This window comes from Papilio xuthus, unplaced genomic scaffold, assembly GCF_000836235.2.
Source record: "Papilio xuthus unplaced genomic scaffold, Pxut_1.1 DF828258.1, whole genome shotgun sequence".
Lineage (NCBI taxonomy): Eukaryota > Metazoa > Arthropoda > Insecta > Lepidoptera > Papilionidae > Papilio > Papilio xuthus.
In genome coordinates, this window is record NW_013530391.1 from 280,482 (window position 1) to 306,925 (window position 26,444).

The following is a 26,444-nucleotide window of genomic DNA, read 5'->3' on the forward strand; positions in this document are numbered from 1 at the left end:
CTAGTTTTCGCCCGCGACTCTGTCCGCGCGGAATTAAAAAAAGTTACTTAGTAGTAGTAGCCTGTGTGCTCTTCCAGACTATGTTCTACATGTATGCCAAATTCGCTAACAAACATCCATCCATTTATCTAAACATTCGCATTTATAATATTAGTAAGAAGTAAGATTATTATGCGTTCTGAATTTAGCTGCACTGTTAAAAATACACTGAAAAATATTATTTTTACTTCAACTAAAAGTTAAAAAAAAAATTATTACATATTTTATTTTTATAATCCTATTCTTTTGTTTAGACTAGAATTTGTAAGATTATGAATACTAACTTAAGAATATTCATTTTCATTAGGTCCTAGTCTGAAACTCTTATTAAGGAAATTCAGGCTTCTGAAACCTCAACCAGAACGAGGAGCATATATTTATAATAACTTAGGCGCCTATTGTTTTGCTTAGCGAGTGTATAGTGCTACACCAAATGCTACGAAATTCTACGCTATTGTTCGTTGCCGGACTTTACGTTCAAGCCTAAATATTAAGATGCTTAAACAAAATTTATTTGTTTTTGAAATTGTAGTTATTTCATGAGTATGTTGTAGACAAAGTTAATCAATAGATTAGCTTCGTTAAAGCATAATTTTTATACTTATATTATGAAGTGGAAAATGATTGTTTGTTTGTTGGAACTGGATAGACTCTGAAACTACTGAATCAATTTGAAACATTTTTTCACTGCTATGCAGCTACACTATCCTCGGATGACATAGAGAACATTTTTTTCAAAAGCGCGCACGAAGTCGCTGACAACTGCTAGTTTTCAATAAAATATAAGGCTTTCTATTTTTCTCTTTTTATGGAAATCTAAAGAGGTGTGCCACAACTATGCCAAATAAAAATACTAAGTAATAAAACAAGTATACTTTTTTAATATGTTATTGTCGTAGGTTGATTATTATTGAAATTATATTCCTTAAGCAGACTACACCTGTCTTTAGTTCCACATTGTCTGGCTGCAGGCTAGTTGCCAACACGTGACGTCATTTATCCGGCGAGCATGCTCGCTAGCCCGGGCTTACGAGATAAGTGGCCGAGTTATATGTATGGTAAATAATGGTGGTTTTAGTTACCATTGAAATTTATTGGCAGCGACGCTTTTAGGACTAAATAAGGGTTTTTTATTTGAAAGCACTGAACATTAATTTTTTTGATCTGACCATTTCGATAATTTGGTAAATACCAATCGAACTTTTATGTCTTATCGTAATAAGATACATTACATCTACATGACTTGGTATATAATAGATTTTTAAATTAAAACCTTTACCTATATTAAACTTAAGTCATAACTATTGCCAGGCTCAGTTTAAACTGCCGTAACTTATCGCACAATAACTTTAAAACTCTTTAGACTTTGCCACAAAAGCATTATCGGATTAATTTCTTTTGATTTATTTATAGACCCCATAAAGTATGGCCGACGTCGTAAAATTCTTGGAGAAAATTAGTTTTTTTAATGTACGAGCGCGGGATTTTTTTTTTAATTTGCCGCCCTCGCGTTCAGCAATATTTATTGTTGAAGAAAATTTTGATTAATTTATTGAATAAATTTTCGGTTATTAAAACCTTTTTCTTGATTCAAGGATTGTTTTATGTATTTAAAACACTTAAATTCACATAAGTAATTAGTCTTACAACATAAGTAAGGAAACATACAACTTATCCAAGTGTATTTTTATAATTACAATAATTGTTTCTGTAACTTAGTCGTAATTAGAGTAAGTTAAATTATTATCATTACACGTATTCAAAAGTAACTTGTTACATTCAAAATGTAATTCAAACAAAACCCCATTTGGGGCAACACAGACAAACGTTTGGCGCGTAATTTATTTTCCCTTGTATAAACTTTCAGAAACATTCTGCACGGAATCAAAACAGATTCATAACAACTTTACAAATAAAGCCTTTATTTGAATTTCTATATCGTAACCTCATTCACTGAATTATATTTTATTTTTAAACGTTTCCTGTCGCTCTCGACTACGTCCGCGCGGATTAAAAAATTAGTTGCTTATGTTCCAGAAAAATTTTAGGAAGATCTATGAAGCCTTTCTGGAGATAACTTTATACAAACATCCATCCATCCAAACATTCGCTTTAATATAATAATATTAGTAAGATTTTTTTTAGTATAGTGTCTTTAATAATTTTGCTTTTACAACTGACTATTAATCAATGAAATACCTAAAAATGCAATGAACTAGTTTTCCAATTTATTTAGCTATAAAATATTTGAAGTAACATCAATGTTCAAATATTTGGACTTTTAGTATAACATAGTCGAAAATTTATTTATTTATTAAAAAACTGCATAGCATCCTTACAGTATACAACCAATTTGACATTATACACACTTTACATAACAGTTTACACGATAACATATTTTATAATAACAGTAAATAACATATAACAATGATAAATAAAAAGAAAAAAAAATACGTAGATAAACAGTGCAAGAATATATCAACGCGTAACTAAACATCTATATCCAAACGTCAAAATTTTACACCTGTATACTTTAGCGTAGATTCCAGGTCTGTCCTTTAATTAATAATAAATTATCATAAATTACCTTAAACATCAGTAATATGCAAATTATATTAAAATGTCTTCATGTCGAAAACTCTGTTAGTCCCTCACAAAAATCTATTTATTTTAAATATTTTAAATCTACCTAAAACGGAGAATATAGTAAAATTATTCCAAAATACATCTTTGATAAGATTTAGGTAAATATAAAAGGATTTTCTCTGATATTTCCTTAACAAAATTAACCCAATGAAACCAATTATCCATCCAAAAAAATTAATCACTTTTTTATTGTCCTTCCTGCCCACGTAGTATGAAAATATTAAATTTTTCTACAAAGTAATCTAATCAAAATATATTAAAGTATAGAATTTTCTTAATTTATTTTTAAACGTACCTTCAATAATGTATTCAGCGAGAGATATTAATACTGCAGGAATATTTTATGATAATATTACCGTAATTAGGAAGGTGCGGACACGGCCGGGAATATGGTAATCATTTGCTCCTCCGACGCGGTAAACGGTAACGGGAACGAAAAACGGAGTCCGCTTTAATGTCTTTTAAAATAGTTGATATTTGAGTTACTGAGCTTCTCTTGTTAATTATGGTTAGGTTCTTAATTGGTGAATCTAGATTTATAAATCTAGCAGTCGCCCGCGACACCGTCCGCGGATTAAAAAACAACTTAATTACTAGCATCATGTGCTATTGAAGATTATGTTTTATATCTATTTCAACGAGATTCATACCGTCGTTTTGGAGATATCTTCTAACAAACATCCATCCATTCAGCCAAACGTAATAAATTAAAAATTTTAAGGTCTTTGTTTTGAAAAGCAATCAATAGATGGCGCTTTTTCATCTTTTGGAACCTCGGGTTGAGGTTATAAATATGTTTGTTACGTAATAACAAAAAATCCTGTGCAAGTACAAATAATCATTTCTAAACATAAAACACTTTCAAATGTAAATCTTAAGATTCTTTTAAACTGAACGAAAAACAGTTTCCGAACTGCAAAAATTCCTGTTGCGATGTAAATTTTATCTTTCTACTTAAGAAATATCTAATTACATCAAATTTAAACCTTATTCACATCGCACAAAGTACAATTTCGTCTGTCAATAATGTACAGACGCATTCACAAGTAAATATTTCAAAAAGTTGAATTTTTATTGAAACTGCCAATGCATTCCAGTTTGGGAATCGCTTTTCTGAATGATTTACAGCAAAACTTCTGACTGTATACAAACTATAAGGAGATAGTTCGTGCCAACACGACATACAATATATGTGCTCGACAGATACGGAACCTTTTTACACGTTTTTATTCATAATTGTTATATTTTTGTATTTAGAACTTATATGTTTTTTTTTTCTTTTTTCTCTATATTTAAAAGTATCAGTTGTAAATATATTCTGTAACAGTGCGTGCTTTTCTCTTTATTTCTAATAATTCTATTTAATATTTTCATTTTATCTTTTTATTATATAACATAACTAGCGGACCCGATAGACGTTGTCCTGTCTACACGTCTTTAATTTGAAAATTTCAAACTATTTTTAATAAGCTAAAATTAAAATTCGAAAATTATTTAAAATTTGACACTGCGATGGTAGCGCCGTCTGTCGGATCCAATGTAAAACATTCCAAAATCAACAACTACTAATAAATTAAAAATTAATTAAAAAAACATTGTCCAGCGGACAAAATTGTGAATCTAAACCATTCCCAGATCCCCTTGAACACACACAAAAAAAATCATCAAAATCGGTCCAGTCGTTTGAGAGAAGTTCAGTAACATACACACTCACAGAAGAATTATATATATAAAGATAGTCCGAAATTCATCTTAATCCAAACGCTCTTTCCATCCTTATATTTTCCGTCGTCTTTAATATTGAAAATGTTGTTTTTAGTTTTTAACTATAACAATTTATAAATCAGATAACGTATTGAGAAATATGAAATAAAAAAATAAATTCCAGCTTGATATCTTCACGGGTTTTTGAGAAAAAGGGACTTGACAGACAGACGGACAGACGACAAAGTGATCCTATAAGAGTTACGTTTTTTTCCTATGACGTACGGAAGCCAAAAAATGGAATTTGTCTATGGATCATGGTCAAACGGACGCTGGTATTCCACAACAGTGCGGTTTTCCGAGGTTTTTCTGCAATGTACAGCCGCGTTGTGGGATGGTCAGTCCTCGGCGGTATTTTCTAACCACTTAGGGACCTTCAAAGAGTATACTATCCTCTTAAAGTCCGGCAACGCATCTGCAGTTCCGCTGGCACTGCAGATGTTCATGAGCGTTGTTCCTTACGTTACCTTTAAATATGTTTTATATATAGCATATTTTTTTATATTTAATTACTTAAGAAATAAAAGTAAAAATAAACAATAAAAATGTTACACAATTTATTTTAATGAATTGTTGAACTGTGTTTGTTACATGCCTCTTATGAAGGCTTTCGCGGCCATTCTCCGCGAGCTTGTAGCGGACGTAAACTTCCACTTAGTTAAACACTTGGCAAGACTTAGCCTCGTGACGCTACAGCCTTTGTGCTTTTTGAAATATCGCATCGCTTTATCCAACAGTTACGTAGCAAATGAAAACTCTAACACTGCCTAGTACTGAATTTAGGTGGTATCATTTATTTTTCGAAAACACCAGCTGTCCCCAACTCCGTCCGTGCGAGACTAAAAAATAGATATTAGACGATTTTCAGACCTATTGAATATGCATATAAAATTTCATTGTGACACGAGAATTTTATATATAAGATTATCATCATCAGATCATTATGCGTCTCTAATAAAGGGCTCGGAGCCTACCTTAAGTCTGGGTGACTGGGCGTAATTGCAATTTCAGTAAAATTATTTCTACATTTTTTTTTTATTTTATGAATGATTACCAAATATTTATGTCCTATTACGTCTTATTAAAAAAACACTAGCTGTAGCCCGCGACTCTATACGCGGGGAATGAAAAAAAACTTAGTAGCCTATGTGTTCTTCCAAGCAAAATTCAATAAAATCCATGCAACCGTTCTGGAGATAACTTCTAACAAACTTACATCCATGAGTGAGCGACGGGCCGCGTCCGCGAAATAATACCAGTACCACTCATCCTGATGAAGGGCCCCCGATGGGCTCGAAACTAGTCGGTGCCGCCACCGGACGAATATACGTGAGTGTTTAGCCGTGTTTATATATAAGTTTAAACATCCGTCCATCTAAACATTGTCATTTATAATATTAGTATGATTATAAAAGTATTATTAACTTAAATTTTTAAGTCCTTGATTTGGTTTGATTCATTAAAAATATTAATCTCTAGTCTAGATACTTCATAATTAAAGTTTTTTAATCGACGTTAAATTATAACTTTAATTGAAGAAGTATTAACTTGAAATTTTAATTAAAATTTTCTGTTTAGAGAGAAAACAAAAAAATGTGAAACAAAATTTAAATAAATTCGGAGAACTTGTTTCGCTTCACCGACAAAGAAATAAAAAAAAATCTCTTCAAATTTTTACATTTTTAACATTCTAATATATGCAAACATTTAATTTTCAACAGACTTTACTTTCTGACTCGAATACGAATTTAAATTTAAACTAAACATTTAAAAGAAAAGTATTTAACCAAACAGTCATTTAATAGTTAATTCAGCACACAGAGTATATTCATCACTCTAAATCTACACTAAGGAATCACTTAATGACCGTTTAACATAGGGTAGTCAATTGGTAGTATAAAAGATAGGGTTTTGCTAAGGATTTGTTTGGAAACTTTCAAATATTGAGTTATTCTGGTCAGCACAAAGGTTCTTTGTAGAAGTTTCCTAGTACTTCAAATTGGAAACAACTTTATCTCGTTACAATATCCGAGGTAAGTATAATAAAAGAAATTAAAAAATACTCACATTTCTGATTTTTTTTTAATTCCTTGCGTATGAAGTCGCAGCCAACTTATAGCAACATACAGACCAGGTTCTGGCATATTCGGCGTCCTGGGCGACATTTTTGCGGCGCCCTTTTTTTTGTATCGCAGGAAATCTTTGAAAGTTAATAAACAATACCGCAGTCGTCTTTTTGTATCCGACTCTGGCGCCTGTGCGATATTTTGAGCCTGGCGCCCTGGGCGGACGTCCCCACATCACTCTACCCTAACGTCAATACTGGTGTCATATCGCATTAGAATTTAGACAGTTAACAAAATATTAATGTTAATACTATAAGCAAATGCTACAAATTCACAAAACAAAGTGAACGTAATATCAGTATTAATTTCACAACATTCGTCAACGCGTCTTCAACACTAATAAAACAAACAATCAAACCTAGCCATGATGACAAACAGCGCCCCTCATAAACGCGCCACAACTGACAGATGTCAGCGCCGTCAGTTTTCCCGCCAATTTCGCGCTTTGTCGACAGACGCTGTCAAAGCACGCTTGCGGATAAATTTCCTAATTTAGAGTACACCTATCTTATATCTTGAATTATAAATCTTCGCCTGAAGTAGACGAATGATTAAATATTTATCTATAGCCAAGGCAAGTGTGTTACGTATTTTAGTAACTTTTTTTACTCATTATTATAAGGTATCAATTGACATTTGTATTGTCTCTGTTCGTTTCTAAGAGAGAGAAAAGGATAGCAATATGTGTAAATACAAGTACAAAACTTTTAAGTAACAATACACAATTTTTATTACTTCTTAAGCATTTTATCGTCACTAATTCTAATAATTTACACTAACATTTTTATAATCAAGTGAATAAATAAACAAAACTACTTCTATATTCAGTTATCAATAAGTAAAAAAAAAGAAACTTAGAATAATAAATGTTGCCCTATTTCACTTTGTCCCTTGTTACATTCTTAATAAGAGAAAACTTGTCTAAACTTGACACATGTTCTCTCGTTATGACACTTTAGTGTTTTTCTCCTGACATCTGACAAGTTGACAAAATGGCCGCACTTCTTTTTTTTTCATTTACTTTCAAAGAAAGTCAACATCTCTGCACAATGACATTTATTAAGAATTACGATGGTTATAGTTAATTTTAATAAGTTAAAATTATTTTGGGTCACATTAATTTCATTTCGTGAAAAAGATTATACAAAGATATTTAAATAATTAACAACCACCAAATCTAAAAAAAATAGATGTGTTTAAGCCCGTTACACAATTCAAAATAAATCGTAGAAACCAATATCAAATAGTCTTTTTTACTAGTATCTCGTTGCGCGCTGCGTACATGCAACGTTGAATCGTCGACGCGAGTCGTCTATACTGTCGCTATAGACAAAGCGACTTTTCTTACGGTGATCTTGACAAACAGCTTGCGAGCGACTGTCTTTGGTGATGGCAGTTAGAAATGTCAGCCACGTGCACTGTGTTTACCTTTATGATATTGTAGAGGGGTCGAGCAGCTAGACAGATTTTTAAAATATGTACATCATAGCTAAATATAATATTATAAATGCGAATGTTTGGTTAGATGTATGTTTGTTTGAGAGTATCACCAAAAAGGCTACATGGATCTCGAAGTAATTTGGCTTATATGTAGAATATAGTCTGGAAGAACACATAGGCTACTAATTAAGATTTTTATTATCACGCAGACGAAGTCGCAGGCGACAACTAGTTGAAAAATAAATTAAAAAACTTTCTGCGGCGCACAATTATTTAACACATGTGAGCTGTAATAAAAAGCCAGTGCTGCGTAAATCACATCTTATTGCCTTTCCAACTTGATTCAGTCCCGATATTCTCGTCAGCAACATGAGATCGAATCTTTTTTTTATATTATACTTGAATTAAAGAATTATATAGATATCTTGATAACGTAAATTTGTTTCTAATCGTGAGTTTCCATTGTCGAAATACTTGTACGAAAAATATTTTTGATGATAGAATTTCGTGACAAATTTTAAGTTTAATCTACCCGTGGGTTTCTGATGAAACATATGGTCGTCCCTGTCATTATCTTTGATATAGCAGAAATAACTATAAGTTTGAAATTGGGACTTTGGTCTCAGAAACCCACGGTACATGTCTTAATATAGACGTGGTCGTTGCAAATGTGTTTAACAATGAAAAAATATTAGTTTTACATTAAGTCGATATCTTTTGACTGTTTTGTAATCGCAAACGATTTAATACCGTATTCTTTACGGGGTAATGGTGTTTTTGGCTTGTGTGTTGTAATGTAAGTTTTGGTAAGGCAGACTTTTTATACGAGAAGTTAAATTTTAAATTGAACCAGTGTAAGATGTCTGGCCGCCGGCCAATTTCACCTGCACCTTATTGTTTGACTAACGAGACTTTGGCCTTACTTCAGCTTTCTTTTTGAGATAAAAGAGGGCGCAGGATTCGATGTAGTTTTTTTTTAGCAATCCTTGTTTAAATAAAGAACATTTTACCTGTAATAATATAATTAGTTTGTACTTTATTGGATAGGGAAAAAGAAGAATTAATTCTTCAAACACACACAAGTAAGGTTACAGATTTTTCTTAACGATTTCGAGACACTAATTAAAACAATATTTAAAAAACTAATAATTTTATTTTGAACCTAAGTTGTAACATTTACAGTCAAATACTTTGACGGCTGTTAACTTGGTGCGCGTCGCTGCATAAAATACAAGTTTAGTACATACACCTTGAGCCGCCAAGACATTTGAAAAGAACTATACCTCTTATCTGTTCAATACAATAAAGATAAATTGACGGGGAAAAGGGATGGTGACGAATAAATGTGATTGTATAAAAATTTTAGTATATATTGTGTTCATATTTTTACTACTTTTACGCTTAGTTTCTACGCTTTTTACTATTATATAAAGATTTTTTCGTGTCTAGACGGCACTGTCTTTTTTATTTATAAAAACTGTAAGTAAATGGTATTGAAAAATAAAAATTAAGTTCAAAATATTAAGTGCGTTAAATCAGCTAACTTTGTTAAGTGTCGCAATGAACGTGATCGGTGATTGCTTCAAGGTACACTCGGTAACAAAACTTTTGGCGAAGATGACGTCATTGTTTTACACGCACGTAGGTGCCTAACTATAAAGAAACTTTGTGTTTCAATATCATTTTAACTTGAACACATTCGTATGGACATAACTAGATATCATAATTAACGAAATGATTATAACAAATTATTCATACAGAAGTTAACGCGGTTTTCTGTAGCCGCTATACAAAAAAGGAAAATCTTACTAATATTATAAATGTAAATGTTTGGATGTGTGGGTGGACGTTCGTTAGAAAGTATCTACATGGTAGTATCTACATCTCGCTGAAATTGGACATACATTTGAAACATAGTCTGGAAGAACAAATAGGCTACTTATTATTTTTTTTTAATTCCACGCAGACAGTCGCGGGCGACAGCTAGTGACATATAATTAATTTTATTGTGATTAAACTTACATCCTTAATTGCCCAATTATTTTTAAAACACTGTCGCATGCGACAGTACTTGTTCGAATGAGGCAAATAATGACAGGAGTTTTAAAGTTCGTTAGTACAGTATTTATAGAAAAATATCGAATGCCTGAATAATTGGACGACGGAGCGAGGCTTTTTATTGCATATTTTTTTACCTCATTATCATGTTTTTCATTTCCATCTACCTTCTTACCAATTAGCGACCTTATTTATCTTCATTTAATTTTGAATTTAATTTCATGTTTTCGATACATTTTCGTATTGTTATCATTTTAAACTCTATCGTCATTAAAATAGAGTTCAAAATTAAATAACAAAGGTACATGACTTGGTAAATTAATTCAACTAGACGTAGTCTAAAACAGATATAAAAAGAAACTTTTAGTTTAATTGAGTATTGAGCTAAGCTAGCTATTTCCGGCAGAAAGTTTAGCGGCCCTAGGCCCTTCTGTATTGACAGCTCTTCCCTTGTATTTGACAGGGCTAGACTCGGGCCAAAGTTAAAAGAGTATGTTCGCCTCTAGCTATCTTCTCATCTATCTTCTCATTTTGTTCACAGTAAAACCTCAGTCAGTAGAAGTACGAACTGGTGACGGGCAGGTGCTGGCAGATGGCGCTGTACTGGGCCCTCTACTGGAACGGACAAGAGTCAACGTGTCCTGTCTGGTGCGGGAAGGGAAGCCACAGCCGAAGGTCGCCTGGTATTTCAACGGCAAGGAAATGTTAGATGGTAAGTACATTTAAACGCATTTTTCATTTGCAGTATCCTTATATGATGTTGAAGAGTTTTTCTTAACTTTGGGTGGCAAAGATTTGGGTCGTAAGCAGGGTCGGACTTACAAAAAGATTCTGTAGGCCCGTCATAGATCGACTAGTAAAATATATGTTTATAATTTTTCGTGCTAAAATTAAATATTATTCCTTTATTCATCAGTAATTTTCTAACTATTTTTTTATAAAAATCAGGCCTAGTCATTTCCAGTATTACCAGTTTGACTAATGCAAGCAATGCCTTGTTATAAATTTCTTTACTAAACCTACACTAAGTGTCACCCTTAATGTTCAAAGACTTAGGTTTGCCTATAAAAGTCTAGTGTTTTTTCCCAAAAACAGTAAATCCTTAACACGTTAGAATTAATCTCCATAAAATGTACTTTACATTAGTGAAACGTATTTAATATGCGCTGTTAAGATATTGCAGCCTCTGGAAGCGGCTTCCGTTTAGATTCATGGCGCAATACTTCGCCTTCAATTAAGACAACGCGTTGAATGAGCCAATAAATTGTGGTATACGAAGCCCTGTTTATGAGAGATTTTAAATATAACTTCTATGTGAAAATATTTTTTTTATTTGATAATAAAACACACATGAAACAAAATTCAAAGATAAAACGTTAATTGTGTATAGCCAGATCGATAACTACACGGGGAATAATACTAAAAAAAATCCAACTCTTTTTGTTTTGAGTTACATTAACTTTTGTAACTTTTTATAATTTGATACCCTCCACCATATGACTAGACACTGTGGCTACAAATATAAAGATATTCCTCAATTTTTTTTTGTAAAAGCTTCCTAAGTAACAGGTATTAATTCCAGTCAAAAATTGGACCAAAACATTCGTAATTTAAGGACAAAAAATTATTTACTTTCACTGTTTTCGACGCTGTATATCAATACACAAAAAACACTTATGAATGTGGCAAAAAGTGGCCAGAAAAGCTGGTACAGGGGCGAGCCTTAAATAAATTTGATATACAAAAATCAACAAAGAATATTGTCTTAATAAATCGCAAGATTAAGTTAATGGAAGACGGATTTGATAAAAGGAATTTTGACTTGATATTTTCTTATGAAACATCATTTTAAACCTTCTATAAAAAGGACGCTACACATTAACGAGAAATCTAAATATAAATCAAAAAAAATTACGATATAAAAATTTAAAATTAAAAAATTATTACCAGACTATTAGTAGTAATAAAAAGTGATTTTACAATTAACAAATTACTGTATTATGTAAAAATTAAATAACTTTAAATGACGTACATTTTAATAAAGTCCCGTTCAAAGCTTATCGTATCCGCACAGCTCTAATAATATTGAAATGGATCGCACTAAAATTTCAATTAATGACCAACTCTATATAATTGATTGCTCGTTCAAATTGCAGCAACTGTATTTATTGTTTCGATTATCATATAATTAATGCGTTAAACTAAACAAACTCGCCAAACAATGTTATATGAACAGACCTCAATTGATTTGCATTCCTTTAAGGCCTTTAAGGTGCCTTTGAGACAGTCCATTGGCTCATGGCCGACGCACCGCACTCATTGCCCGCAACAGATTGCTTGTTGATAAATGCCGTCTTTCGATGCGAATAGCGTGGATAATAGACAAAGCAAACCAAAATTCAGGACCAATTAGTGTTAGAAAGAAAATCCGAAAATTTGCCAATGTATTGACGCAACACTAGCCTTACTAAAATGTCGACGTTTATGTCCCCTCACTATTCATTCTGACATTGGACGAAACAAAACGAAAACGTCGACATATATTATAAAGAAACGGAATGATCTGTTCTCAGCGGTATTTCCAAACCGCTACGACTTAGGGTCCTTCAAGAAGCGATCGTATCTCCATCTCAAAGGCCGGCAACGCATGTGCGGTTCCTCTGGTATTGCTGATGTCCATGGGCGTCGTTAAACACCTCGGTGTTACCGCTTTTTTTGCCGTCTTCTGTTATAAAAAAAATATATAAAGAAATCACGTCAATCGCGCGAAAAGGATTCTAATTAATAATGTCTAAAATTAGTTATCAATATTCATATATTTACATAGATCGTTACCACGGTCGTATAACCACGAAGTACACGTTCGAAAATTGTCTCGATTTAGTTGTGATTAAGGTTAATTAGAGCGAATGAATCGGTTACATCTCCGGGTATAGAGTGACCGCAAATCCACTGCGGTAGCTAATTCGGAACGTACAGCGTGAATACAGAATCCGTGCACGATTTGTAATTTATCGTTGGGCAGAGCATAAATGGAATATCGGATGCGGGTATTAGTAATTCTAAACTATCGTTACGTAAAGCCTACTATATTTGAAAGCTCGGTAGTTTGTTAATTTGGATTATTTGAGATTTTACTCTGATTCGTAACATGATAATTGATTGCGTTTATTATTTAATTGATGATAGTTATGTAACTCTAGCAAATAATTCCACACAAATAAAATGTTATGTTTTAAAATCATAAACAAATTGATCCTATAAAGGTTGCGTTTTTTCCTATGAGGTACGGAACCCTAAAAAAGATTTTTTGCTATTGATATATGCACTTACTAGCTGTCGCTGCGACTACGTCCATACGGAGTTATAACAATAATTAGTGACCTATCTGTTCTTTCAGACTATGTTCTACATCTATGTTAAATATCAGCGAGATCCATGCAGCCGTTCTGGAGATACCTTCAAACAAACATTCTGCATGGATCCATCTATTCCATTAAAACATTCGCATTTATAATATAATTAAGAATGTAAGATTCCAAACCGCATAACACCGTATAACAATTTCTCCAACATAATATTGGACAACCATTGTGTTATAAAGAAAACCTGACATTGTGCCGGTGAGGTGTATTGGCGCAACACTAGTCTTATTAAAATGTCAACGTTTATGTCCCATTACTAATCAATCTGACATTTGCCTTGGTAACGACAATCTTCTTTGTTAAAATAATATTTATTAAGTGAAAAGCCAAAAATTCCGACTGACTGACAAAAACTCTTTCTAGGTCAGACAGGTAATTAGTCATCATCAACCTGTGCTTATCCCATACACATAGGCTCTACGCGTAAAGACCTTCATATCAATCTATCTTACTTCAGGTAATAAGTCATTGGGGTTAAAAAAATCAACGAATTGCAATGGAGTTCAATCTGTATAATTGTTCTAGATAAACAAAACACAGATGTAAAAATCCCAAAGATAAAGAAAATTCTTTGTTTTCAGTTTCATAACAAAATCTCAATGTAAACGAAAGTCGTGTATTTAAGTTAGCTTTAAACTTCGTTTTAGTATTCAAAGTGTGTATGACTGAGGGGCGGGCTTCACACTAAAATGTTTATATTTGGGTCGCGAGTTCGAAACACGTTTTATTGTTTTAGCGCCCATCTGCCAATCGGCATACAAAGTAAAGGCGTTGCAGCGATTGTTCAATTTGATTTGAAAACGATTTCTTCATGGAATTTTGTTATTTATTTTTCTACTTAAAAGATCTTCTTCTACTTCCAATGCCTCTCCATTACTGGAGGTTGGCCGTCAGCTCAGCGAACCCTTTCCTGTCCTGTGCCAAGCGAAAAAGTTGTTCAACGCTGGCAATATTGGTCCATTCCCGGATGTTTCTTAGCCACGACTTTCTCCTCCTTCCAACTCGTCTTCTGCCTGCGATTTTGCCCATCATAATGAGTTGAAGAAGTTCATATTTTAACTTAAAAGATACTAATAACTATAAAAATTTACTGGCATACACATAGTCACAAAGAGATTACCTTAGTGTAGTATTTAGTGAACTGTTCAAACGACGTTCTTACTGCATAATTTAAGGTTTGTTAATTTTTTTAAAACTGTCCCATAACTTGTATTTCTCATATTAAGCCTCTTTGTTAATAATGTAACACAAATCTTCGCTACCCGGCGATTTTAGTCTCGAAGCGACATATTCAAATAGTCATTGTAAAAGTTTAAGCATTTTCCAAGATGGCGGAACAAATCTATACTGTTGACATTTGACAATTGACAGGTTATTCCTGTAACGACTGAATAGACGACTCGCGTCAAGGATGCGACGCAACGGACTTCCATAGTATACGAGATTTACGTAGCCTTGTGTACAAATGGTCTAAATCTACACTAAGGGTTTCCTAAATGACCAATTGACAACTGTGTGTTTTAATAAGGTGTGGTCGCATGTTAATAGTTTAAATTGGAATTTCCCAGTACTATACCTCGCATTAGTCGTATTTAATATTCAAATCTACCGTATCAGAGGCAATTATTTATTAATTATTATAAACTGAGAATTAACCGGCTTGCGTTCAAAACAGAATATTACGGTACAGTCCAGTGGAAATCCACCTTAAATGTAGTATTCAATAGAACGGAATTATGTGGTAATTTTCTATCATTCTAATCTCAGATTCTGTACTTTGTTATAGCTACGTTACATGAAATTAGAAACTGATAATGTTTACTCACAGACGTTTATTAGTTACTTAGAAAGTCATTTAGTGTGCAATTCTAGTACTAAATCTATCAATCATTAAACTCTGAGTCCCAATTAAGACGCGACAAAGTTAGTACTGAAAAATGACTAAAAAAAATCTACTTTATTTTGAAATATATATATAAAAGAAAGTCGTGTTAGTTGAACTATTTACAACTCAAGAACGGCTTTACCGATTTGGCTGAAAATTGGTGAGGAGGTAGCTTATAGCCAGGAGACGGACAAAGGATACTATTTATTCATTTTTTTCAGCTGCGGTTTTATTTAACTTATTAATATTATAAATGCGAATGTTTAGATGGATGTGATGTGGATGGATGGATGGGTGTTTGAAGATATCTCCAGAAAGGCTGAACGGATGTTGCTTAAATTTGGCATACGTATAGAACATAGCCTGAAGAACACATAGGCTACACTAATTAAGATTTTTTATATATCTACGGGTACGGAGTCGATGGCGACAGCTAGTAGTTTATGAAATAAATTTAACAGTATTTTGTAGATCGCTTAAACGTCTTCTCATGGAGGAAATTCTGTTCTTCCGTTCAGTAACAAAGTCCATGACTCGACTTGAAATTCCCGCTAACACGATCGAAGAATAACTTCCTTTTAGAATTTTAAAATATAGAAAAAAACAAATCAATTATCTACATGTGTATTATTTTTTGGTAATACCTTTTATTAAAGTAATACGTTAGAAAGAAAGTTATGTTTAAATTTACAGTAATACAATAAAAAGTTTTGTTTGTTTGTAACGTTTAAACTCAAAAACTAATGGACCGATTTGAAAAATTCTTTAACCATTACAAAGCTAAATTATCAAAGAGTGATTATGATTATATTTAATATTGTTTCTTAATGTTTAAAATATAAAACCAAGGCAATAACATTAATAGTGTCAATTAAATCCAAACAAAGATAACGACAACGTGTATTTAATAAACTTAATATTAAATTATATTAAGCTTAGTTATTTCATAAATGTGTCTGAGAATGTTCTAACAATTCACGCAGACAGACAGTATTCGATGTTATATAGATATCGGATGCCAATCAGAGACGTTGGATTCCAATGTTCAACCACATTCACATTCATACGTGAAATTTCAGGGAGAGTCGATGGGATTTCTTTATTAACGTTTACTTAATAAACAGAAGAAACAAAACTAAACCTTAACTTTAAAGACTAAAGTTGAAATTTCAGTGTTGAATTAAAACAAAGTCATTGAGACGACCGTTTTTTTGGCCTCAATTACCCTTTACTTGGATTGCTTTTTAGTCTTTATATGAAGTTTTTTAATACTAAAATACTGTAATGTTATGAATGAACTTATGCATTAAGTCTATTCCATTTTTACTTCAAAGCCTTTAAAAAACTTGCACAAACGACTAGTAAGGTGATTTCCTAAGACTTGTTTATGACTAGTTATGAGGCATTACACAGTTAATAAAGAAAATCTATTTAACGTACTAATTGTCGCCCAAAATTGTTTGTTTAAACGCGCTAATCTCAGGAACTACTGGTCCGATTTGTAAAAAAATTTCTTTTTTTTGATAGTCCATTTATAGAGGAAAGCTTTAGGCTATATAAATTTACGCTTAGACGAATAGTTTTTTTTTTAATTCCGCGCGGACAGAGTCGCTGACGACAGCTAGTATAATATAAGATTTGAAATATTTGAATATCAGTAGAGAAAATTCTTCTCATACATAAAGACTTCCGGTATGGTTTCCGGGCGGGGCCAGACGCGGCGATATTTTCCACAGGCTGTTGCTATGCAGGTCTCGTCGGCAGGTGACATACGGCGCGCCTCTCGTGCATACGTAACTTAAATAACTTTAAGTTACGCTATCTATACTTATTCATGATAACAATAAGAGTGTTTACTACTATGTCTAACCGTGCACCACTTCAGCACAACATGATTTTGTTAAATGTTACAGCAGTGTAAACCTAATGTAAAAAAAACAATTAACATTTTAGTAAGAAAAATATGAATTCGAAAAAATATGCATGCACAAAAAAATTGTCCCCTACTATTATTGTTTTTGTTATAGAAACAACTAGTCGTCCGCATATATTAAAAAAAAAACTTAATTAGTGGCCTGTGTGTTTTTCCAGACTATGTTCTATATGTAATTTCACGCGAAATCCGTTCAGCTCTTCTGTTGATACCTTCAAATAAACCTCCAGCCATCTAAATATTTGCATTTATAATATTAGTAAGGTTTTGTCTTATCAAACTTTCTCAATTTTCATACCAATGAATACTTAAGTCATAGTATTTCAAAGTAGTGTTAGGAAAAAAATCCGACACTGTGCCGGTGTACTGGCACAACACTAGCCTTACTAAACTGTCGATGGTTATGTCCCCTCACTAATCATTCTGACACTTGACTTTGTAACGAAAGAGCGCCATTCGCGCCAAAGGATTCTAACTAATAATGTCTACAAGTAGATAGTACACTAACCCCTACCACGAGAATAACTAAAAAACATTACGCATCAGAATTCTAGAGTCGAAGTCGAATAATTCGACTTCATTTATCCCTATTGATATATCGTAGACCATTTGAGGAGGGACACCGCCTCCGATATTCATACGTGTAATTTCAGCTATCGACCAGCACTATGAATACGGTCTGGTATTTAATCAATTTAAATAAACACCTAATAGCTATGTTATTTAAGTTCAAATTTCAATGACATTAAAAGACAATACCCATTTTGATCGGTTTTATTTTCTTTGCGATACGCTCGCCTTTGGACGTTCGATACTAATCCTTTTTTTGCTTTCGGCTTTTGGTCTATTTTTTTAGATAATTCGATCTGAGAGATGTCGTTGAGATCTTTATTTCAGACTTCGATAAAATAGAGATAACTAAACCTTTTCTAGTTTTTTTTATAAAAGAATTCAGATCAGACAGTAATACACACACAAATTTTATTAATGAACAGACTGTCGCCCGCGACTCCATCCGCGCGGAATTAAAAACAAATTTAATGCGTACCCTATGTGCTCTTCCAGACTACGTTACCTTCAAACTTCCATCCATCCATCCATCTATGTAACTAATTCGCATTTTTATGTGAGGATCTGTGTGTATACGCGCACTTATGTATGTTTTTTTATAATATTAATATGCACAGATAAAAAATGAAATCGTTTAAAATTACCATTCGAAAAAATAACAAAAAATTTACGCGATATTTCACCTTGTATAAAAAATATTCGTTGAATCGAAATAGCGATGTATTTGAAAATTTTGTAAGAAACATAGAAATGCACTTCGTCTTCAAATGTTAAAAGCCTAGAATATTTTGTAGACGAGTTTCAAATGCTTTCAATGTAGCTACAGGGAAGGTATTCGCAAATTCCATTCTGATTTACTATGTTTTGTATCGGAAATCGAATAAATATTTAACTGTGTATTCCATTCTTAAAAGGCATGTATAAAAAAAAATTGTTAATGAAAAAACTCCGACTGACAATGATTTTACATCTAACCATGACTTTAAAACATATTGACATCTCAAACATGTCAAAGATAATGACAGGAATGACAATATGTTTTAAACCGGGATTCGGACTCAGAAATCCATAGCAAGACGAGAATGTAAAACAAATGACAATTCAATTATCAAACACATCAGTTTCAACTCCAACCGGTCATATATACTAGTAGTCGCCCGCGACTTCGTCAGCACAGTATTTAAAAAAGCCTATAACATGTCTCAGCCGTTCTGGATGTTACGCGGTACAAATGCGACCATACGGACAAACATTAAGACAGACAAAAAATTAAAAAATGTTTTTTCGTTACCAGCAACGAAAATACAACGCATGTACGAAATATGATTTTTTCTCTACATACATACAGATATTCCAATTTTATTAATATGTATTGATGTATATATATAAGAGTACATTCACATAAAACACACTTTAAAGCTCTGTTAAGTTAAAAGTTAATTTTTAAATAATTCGTTGCTAAAACTAACTATTGTATTATACATTAAATTAATATGATACGTAATAAAAACGTGATCAGATTCATTGAAACAGATTTTAAAGTATTATTTGAAATATCAGCATATCCCAAATTCGTTTTACGCTTTACAAGCGTTTTAAATAAAGTTTTATCAGCAGAATGCGATCCATTGTCGAATGCGACGTTTAAATTATTATCAGATAATTGGCTTTGTAAGCGCATGACAGATTTTGTAATAAATACGACATAAAGCCATGTTAATATACTTCAAAAAGTTACATTATATCTACTGGTAGCTGTCGCACGCGACTCCGTTCACGAGGAATTAAAGCTTAATTACTTGCCAGTGTGTTCCTCTAGGTTGTTACTCAAGATACCTTCAAACAAACGCATCAATCCAAACATTCGCATTTATAATATTAGTACGATAGACAACTCACCTTGTGTACGAACGAAGGGCGATTCAGACGTCAAAACGTGAAAAAATATTAAAATATAAACGTTTACTGACAATTTTCCTATAAACGTTTCACCTACACAGTTTGATGTTCCAATATGGTCCAATACCATTAAAACTGCGTGTTGTGGAGTACTTCAACTAAACGGTTTGCCTTTGATGCTGTCAGCATGAAAAACATCAAAGGTAAAAATTGCAGTTATGCCTAAATTAAATAATATACGTCTCCTTGATTTAAATCGATTATGATTTGATGTAGAAATAATCATTTTAGTCTTTTATCTATTGTCAAAGTAAACACTGATAACAGTTTATAAAAAAAACGGCGATATCTAAAATTATTTTGTGTGTATGGTAATTTACTTTACTATTTTATTTATCAAATAATAATTTTATCTAGTTAATTGATAAAACCATCTCCTATTTAAAAATTATACATGTCTTTTGACACAATTAAATTTAATGCGGGGAAGAATATAATCTTTGATTACGAATTAAGGTCGAATTACGACCAATGTGCGACTTTAAGGTCTTATTTTGATATAAGATTTTTTCCTTTTATAAAATTTAATATCCTTCCATATGAAAGTATACCTACATTTTATTACGTATTCATCTGCTTTGCATTTTAACATGTTCCGACATTTTAAAACCGTACGTTTTTGATCTTGTGCCAAAAATTACATTTTGTATTCAAGCGTATAATTTGCTACTTTTACTCAAAGTCTGTCTATACGAAAATCTTTCAGAAATATTTTTTTACCTAATTCTTTTTTTTTAAAAGAAGCAATTCCGCGTTACGTCTGATGAGTGTGCGTCCCGGAGGCCTAATTTAGTCCTCTTTCCCTTCCCACCCTTTTTCTTATAAGGAAAGGATGGGAAGTGGAAGTGGACTTTCCGGATGAGAGGATGCATGGGAAGGGAAAATATTTTCTTTCTGTGCATCCTCTCCTCCGTCGATTAAAGGTAGGCAACGCATATGCAATTGCGTATGTCTATGGGCAACGGTCACTTCGCTATTTCAGCGATTTCAGGTGGCCGCTCGCTCGTATGCCACTTTGTGATATAAAAAAAAATAAAGATATGAACTTAAAGTTGAGAGTTTTGAGTAAATCTAAAAACTCCTACTGTTGTGGATGGAACTTGAATGAAGCAATTGATACTAATATTATAAAAAAAGTTTGATTTGATTGTTTGTTTGCATTGAATAGGCTTCGAAACTACTAAACAGATAAAAAAATTCATTGTTGGGAAGCTATTATACATTGTTAATTACAGCGTTGACTAAGTCGCGGGCAACTGCTAGTAAATAATACTTTTCTTATAGAATAAATAGAAAGCAAATCTCTTGAACACATAGGTTGGAATAGTCTGAATTGTTTAACGGTACGTTTGCGATTTAATTAAGAATTTTAATGAAATTCAATTAAAGCGGCGCGGTTTGACTCCGCGCGCCGTGAGCGCCATCTCTCGGCATCTCGGGGAAAGAGGCTTTGTTGAAACTTTTTATAGAACACATTATATATTTTACGCTTTGCTTTAATTTCGAAATCAATGCAGTTTTTACGGCAACGAGTTTTAAATAACGCTTGATTATTTTTCCACTGATTGAGAGTTTGTACTGTGAGAACTGATTTGAACAAGTGAGGTGTCATTCGATTCGTATTTTGCCCCTAAATGTCATCGAGCGATAGTAAGTTTACTAGCTAAACGCACCCGGCATAGCACGGGTCTTTAAAATACCAAATTATGAAACTATTTAAACTTTCGTGGGACATTTTTATAAAACATTACGTAAATAGCTTAACACATACATACGTACGTGTGTGAGTTTTTAGCTCGTTATATTAGTTTACAATATATATAACATTTATTAAATGTCTACAGGACAAAGAAGACGTGTTTTTACACCCATACCTCTATTAATTTATTTTAATAACCGTATTTTAATAGCGCTTCTGTGTCAATTTATGCAAATTTCAAGCATTAAAACAAAGTATTATATTTTCATAACGAAACGTGCGTTGCAAATTAATTACTTTACGATATGAAAGACTATAAAGGTAAGTAGATGTTGCCCGTGACTCCGTCTTTCCAAAATTTAAAAAAAATCTTAATTAGTATCCTGTGTAGTTCCATGCTATGCTAAATTTGAGCGAAAACTATGTAGGAGATAACTGCTGATATACATCCATCCATCCGTACATCCAAACATTCACATTTATCATATTAATAAGATGTGAATGTTAACACTAACCGTGGGATTCTGGGACCAAAGAGACCAAAAAGTTTTGACAAAAACAATGAAAGACAAAAATTTTTTTTGACAATAACGGTATATTTTATACAGATAATGGTCTCAGAAAGCTACGCTTATTCAAACATTGACACAGCGGATGTGGGCAGCTGAAACACAATGAAAGCCTTGCATTTCATCACTCTGTGGTCATGTCAAAAGAATACCATGTCCTATACCAATCAATACTATCTCGAAACCAAACAGAAATTTTCTATTCTCCGGCCTGTTCTATCGAATATTTTTCCCTACAGTTCGCTTTGAAATGGAATTGATATTGAAATAGTGTGGACACGCCGATATTCGAACTATGAAATGTAACGAAAATCAAACTCGGCACGATTTTCATTTAGAAACTAGGCTCTATCTAAAGTCTTTAATTATTTTTATAAATTGCCAGTAAATTGTGAACTAAACGAACCAAAAATTAAACCATTACGATAAAATAATGTCACGACTTATCAGTTTACGCGACTTTGTCCGCGTGTAATTAAGAAAAAAACTAATTTTTTTTTTATATCAGAAGGTGGCAAACGAGCGAGCGTCAACCTGAAATCGCTGAAATAGCGAAGTGACCGTTGCCCATAGACATACGCAATTGCATATGCGTTGTCTACCTTTAATCGACGGAGGAGAGAATGCACAGAAAGAAAATATTTTCCCTTCCCATGCATCCTCTCATCCGGAAAGTCCACTTCCACTTCCCATCCTTTACTTATAAGAAAAAGGATGGGAAGCGAAAGAGGACTAAATTAGACCTCCGGGACGCACTCTCATCAGACTGTACTTGGAATAGCTTCCACTTCACGCCTGTCTTCTGTGTGGTCGTGGTATTTCACCGGGCGAGCCGGGCCGATTCCTGCGAAGATGTTAAAGCCGGCTCTACCACTGTTAAAATGTTCTGTAAAATACCTTCCAACAAACATCCATCCATGTATCAAAAACACATATTTTCATATTAAATCTATTCCATTGTTATTAAAGCGTTACATCGATTTTGAAACAATGGTTGAGCTTAATGTTCCAAAGTAAAATTACATTAGATCGGCTTTAAACATAAACCGAATATTAACTAGGCAATTTTGACGCGGGATTTAATAAGGAATAGATTCATTGTCAGGCAACGCTTACGTTACTTGAATGTCATGATTAATATATATATTAAACGGAGATCGTTCACGTAATATGTCTAAGATATACAATAGGTTTTAATATTTAAGTAAATTTTCATTAATAAAAATTAATGATGTAACCAATTTGCTAAGCAGAGTTAAGACTCGTCGAATTGTAAGCAATTGTAGAACACATTAAAAAATAATATATAACATTAAGGTGAGGATGGTGGGATTTTGTCGAGGATGTACAGGGAAGAGAAATATTTTTTCTGTCTTTTCATTTAAGAAAGAAGGGGGCAGAGGAAAAGTGGGAACGCTGTGATGCAGGTGACATCCGCAATACCAAAGAAATGCAGACGTGTTGCCGGCCTTTGATAAGATACACTCGCTTCTTGGTAAACCTAAAGTCAATCTGGTTTAAAAATACCACCGCTTATAATACCACAAAACAGCTAAGAAGAACAAGGAGTATTTCTCGCAAAAACTGCTATGGTTGCCAGCTTGAGACGGTATGAAGACTTGTCTATTAAAAATTGGTAACGTCTCTGTAACGTTTTAATGAATTGCTAATGTGTGTGATAAGTTAGCTATTTTTGTGTTATCACCGCTTACTCCTTAGTCATTAGGAAAATAAAAATATTCGTATGTACATTATACGAGATCGCTAATGTGACGTCAGAGTTCGACGTCACACAAACGCATGTCCCAATGTAATCTTATATAACATTTTATTACATAATATAGCCTCTACTCACCGTCACGTACAAGGTAAATCAGAGTTGTACTTCAAAGTTAAATCTAACTACAGTTGATAATTAAATTACAAACGTACCGCCAACTTTGTCTTTGCCGTGTCATGTCATGTATAAAGGAATTAATAAAGTTTATTTTTCACTTAAGAAGCATACATTAATAATTGAAATTAAAAAATAGCAATAAAAAGTACGAACGGACGGCCGATGGGGAAAGAAAAGTAATAGAGTGGCGGCCGCGGACGGATCGACGCAGCGTAGGTAGGCCTCCCGCACGATGGACCGATGACCTGGTGAAGATTGCAGGAGTGCCCAGGATGCGGACGGCACATGACCAGGCAATGTGGCAATCGATGGGGAGGCCTACGTCCAACAGTAGATGAATTTAGTCTGATTATGATGATGATGAATAAAAAAGTTGAAAGATAATTGCAAAGTAAAGTTTAGAACGAGTAAAAACATCCAAGTATTGGTACTTCGAAATATCGAACGCGTTGGAACAATCACAAGTTTGAACTGCCAGCGATTCTCAAACTTTGACGTCTAGTGATAATTATAGTTCGCCAGTGATAGTTCAGAATTGTTGTTGAACTGTTCAATTGAGTGGAAACGGAACTCCCAAGGTACCGCGACTCGTGTGAGAAATTTCATACAATCAAGTAAGTAGGATGCTGATAAAATGTGTTTTGTATAATACTTTTTGTAAAATTATGAAAGGTTTTATAGGAGTATAAGAAATGATTTCTTCTTAATAATATGAAACACCGTAATTAAGTGTGTTATTATTGTATAAGCGAGAAATTCTACAAAAGTACAAAACATTTTTTATATTTGCCATCAGCAAATAAGTTTACCAAAAACAGAAAAGAGATTTCAAAATAAGGGAAAAGGAATATGCGACAGAAATAAAGCAATTTTTAGACTATAACAATAACATCTCAGTATTATGGGAAGCTTTGAACCAAGGTTGTGTGCTTCAACTTTTCATAATTATGTCAAAAGCAAAAGCGCACAGATTATTAAATGAATTTGAAGTGACACGCTCAAATGTTGACAAAGCCAAAGGAAGTTTAGAGCAAAGTTTGAGCATCACTGACGTGCGGACAAACATGATCTATACAAGTAATGGTGCAAGATGCGTTGTAATGGAGTTAAGTTCGCGCGGACCAAACGCTTTGACGATGGATTTTGTAGTTAATAGAAATTCAGTAAGCGTTTTAAGGCATACGCTGTAGCGGAAAAAATATATTTTGTAATTTTATTTTTGGTAATTAAATCCCACAAAATACTATATTTTTAATAGTGAAAAATGTTTTAAAATTGCGACTTTAACATATTCAATTAGATAACGAAATATTAATACATTTTGGGCTTCTGTTGGATTCGCTTTATCTTATATCGTACACTATTACAGATCTAGATGTCTAGACTACAACAAACTTTGAACTTTGTTCCACAACCGCATGCTTCTTACAACTTTACAAATAGAATTCCTTCCGTAACCTTGTTAGTAGTGGTTTTATTGGAAATTTATTTATGACAGAAATACAACGCATAGATGAATTAGATGGTTTACGCAGAATTAACACAAGGAAACGCATCATTGTTGCACGCATTATTGCAAAATTATCCAAAAAATGTACATGAAACTATTTTTGTAAAATATATTATTAAAATGACGCTACTCAAAACGCAGTATAATGGAAGAAAACCATCTTTGTCGTCAAATGAATTAAGGCATTATAAACGTTATTATTTCGTGAAACAATTTCTCAGACGTATAGTCTCAAAACTTTCTACTTACAGAATTGAAACGGACTTTATATAAACGTATACGACGACTGGGTATTTAGAAATAGGAATAAAAATAGTATTATTCGAGAACTGAGTTTTCGGAATTATTGGATGTTATTTTTAATACTTTGATTAGATAGTCTGTGTTTTGTTTCTCTCACTAAATCTACATTGAATACTTCAACAAACATTATTCTTTAAGGTTTTTTTTCCTTTCGAGGTACGAAAACCTAATTAGCAAATCAATAATTAATAAAAACGTTACTGACTGTCATACTTTTATACAGTACATATTAGTTAGAACCATCCGGCGCGAATGACGTGCTTTCGTTACAAAGTCTAGTGACAGAAGGAATAGTGGCAGGACATAAACGTTGACATTATAGTAAGGCTAGTGTTGAGTCAATACACTGGCTCATTTTCGGATTTTCTTCCTAACACTACTTAAAAATGATTTGAAATAAGAGGACTTATAAAATTAATGGGTAATTAAAAATGGAAATAGCATTAATTAAACAATACAAGAAGAGAGGAATAAAAAAGAAAAAAATAAAATCTAGAAACAGCATCTTGATACATAATCGAATAAGGGACATAATAAACCATTCATAATTAAAAGTGCTTCCTTGAAATTGAAAAGGAACAATCTTAAGAGAATTCTCAGCGAACGAGCGACGGAACTTTT

The 26,444-nt window shown here is 32.9% G+C and overlaps 1 protein-coding gene across 6 annotated transcripts in view; it reads left to right on the top strand.

Annotated features, from left to right (window-relative positions):
- Window positions 1-26,444, top strand: part of nrm (neuromusculin) — a 297,635-nt gene that overhangs the window by 220,634 nt on the left and 50,557 nt on the right. For all 6 annotated transcript variants that reach the window (XM_013306246.1, XM_013306247.1, XM_013306248.1 and 3 more), the window contains exon 5: window positions 10,615-10,785. In XM_013306246.1, coding sequence (XP_013161700.1) covers window positions 10,615-10,785 — 171 coding nt within the window. The remainder of the gene's footprint in view (window positions 1-10,614; window positions 10,786-26,444) is intronic.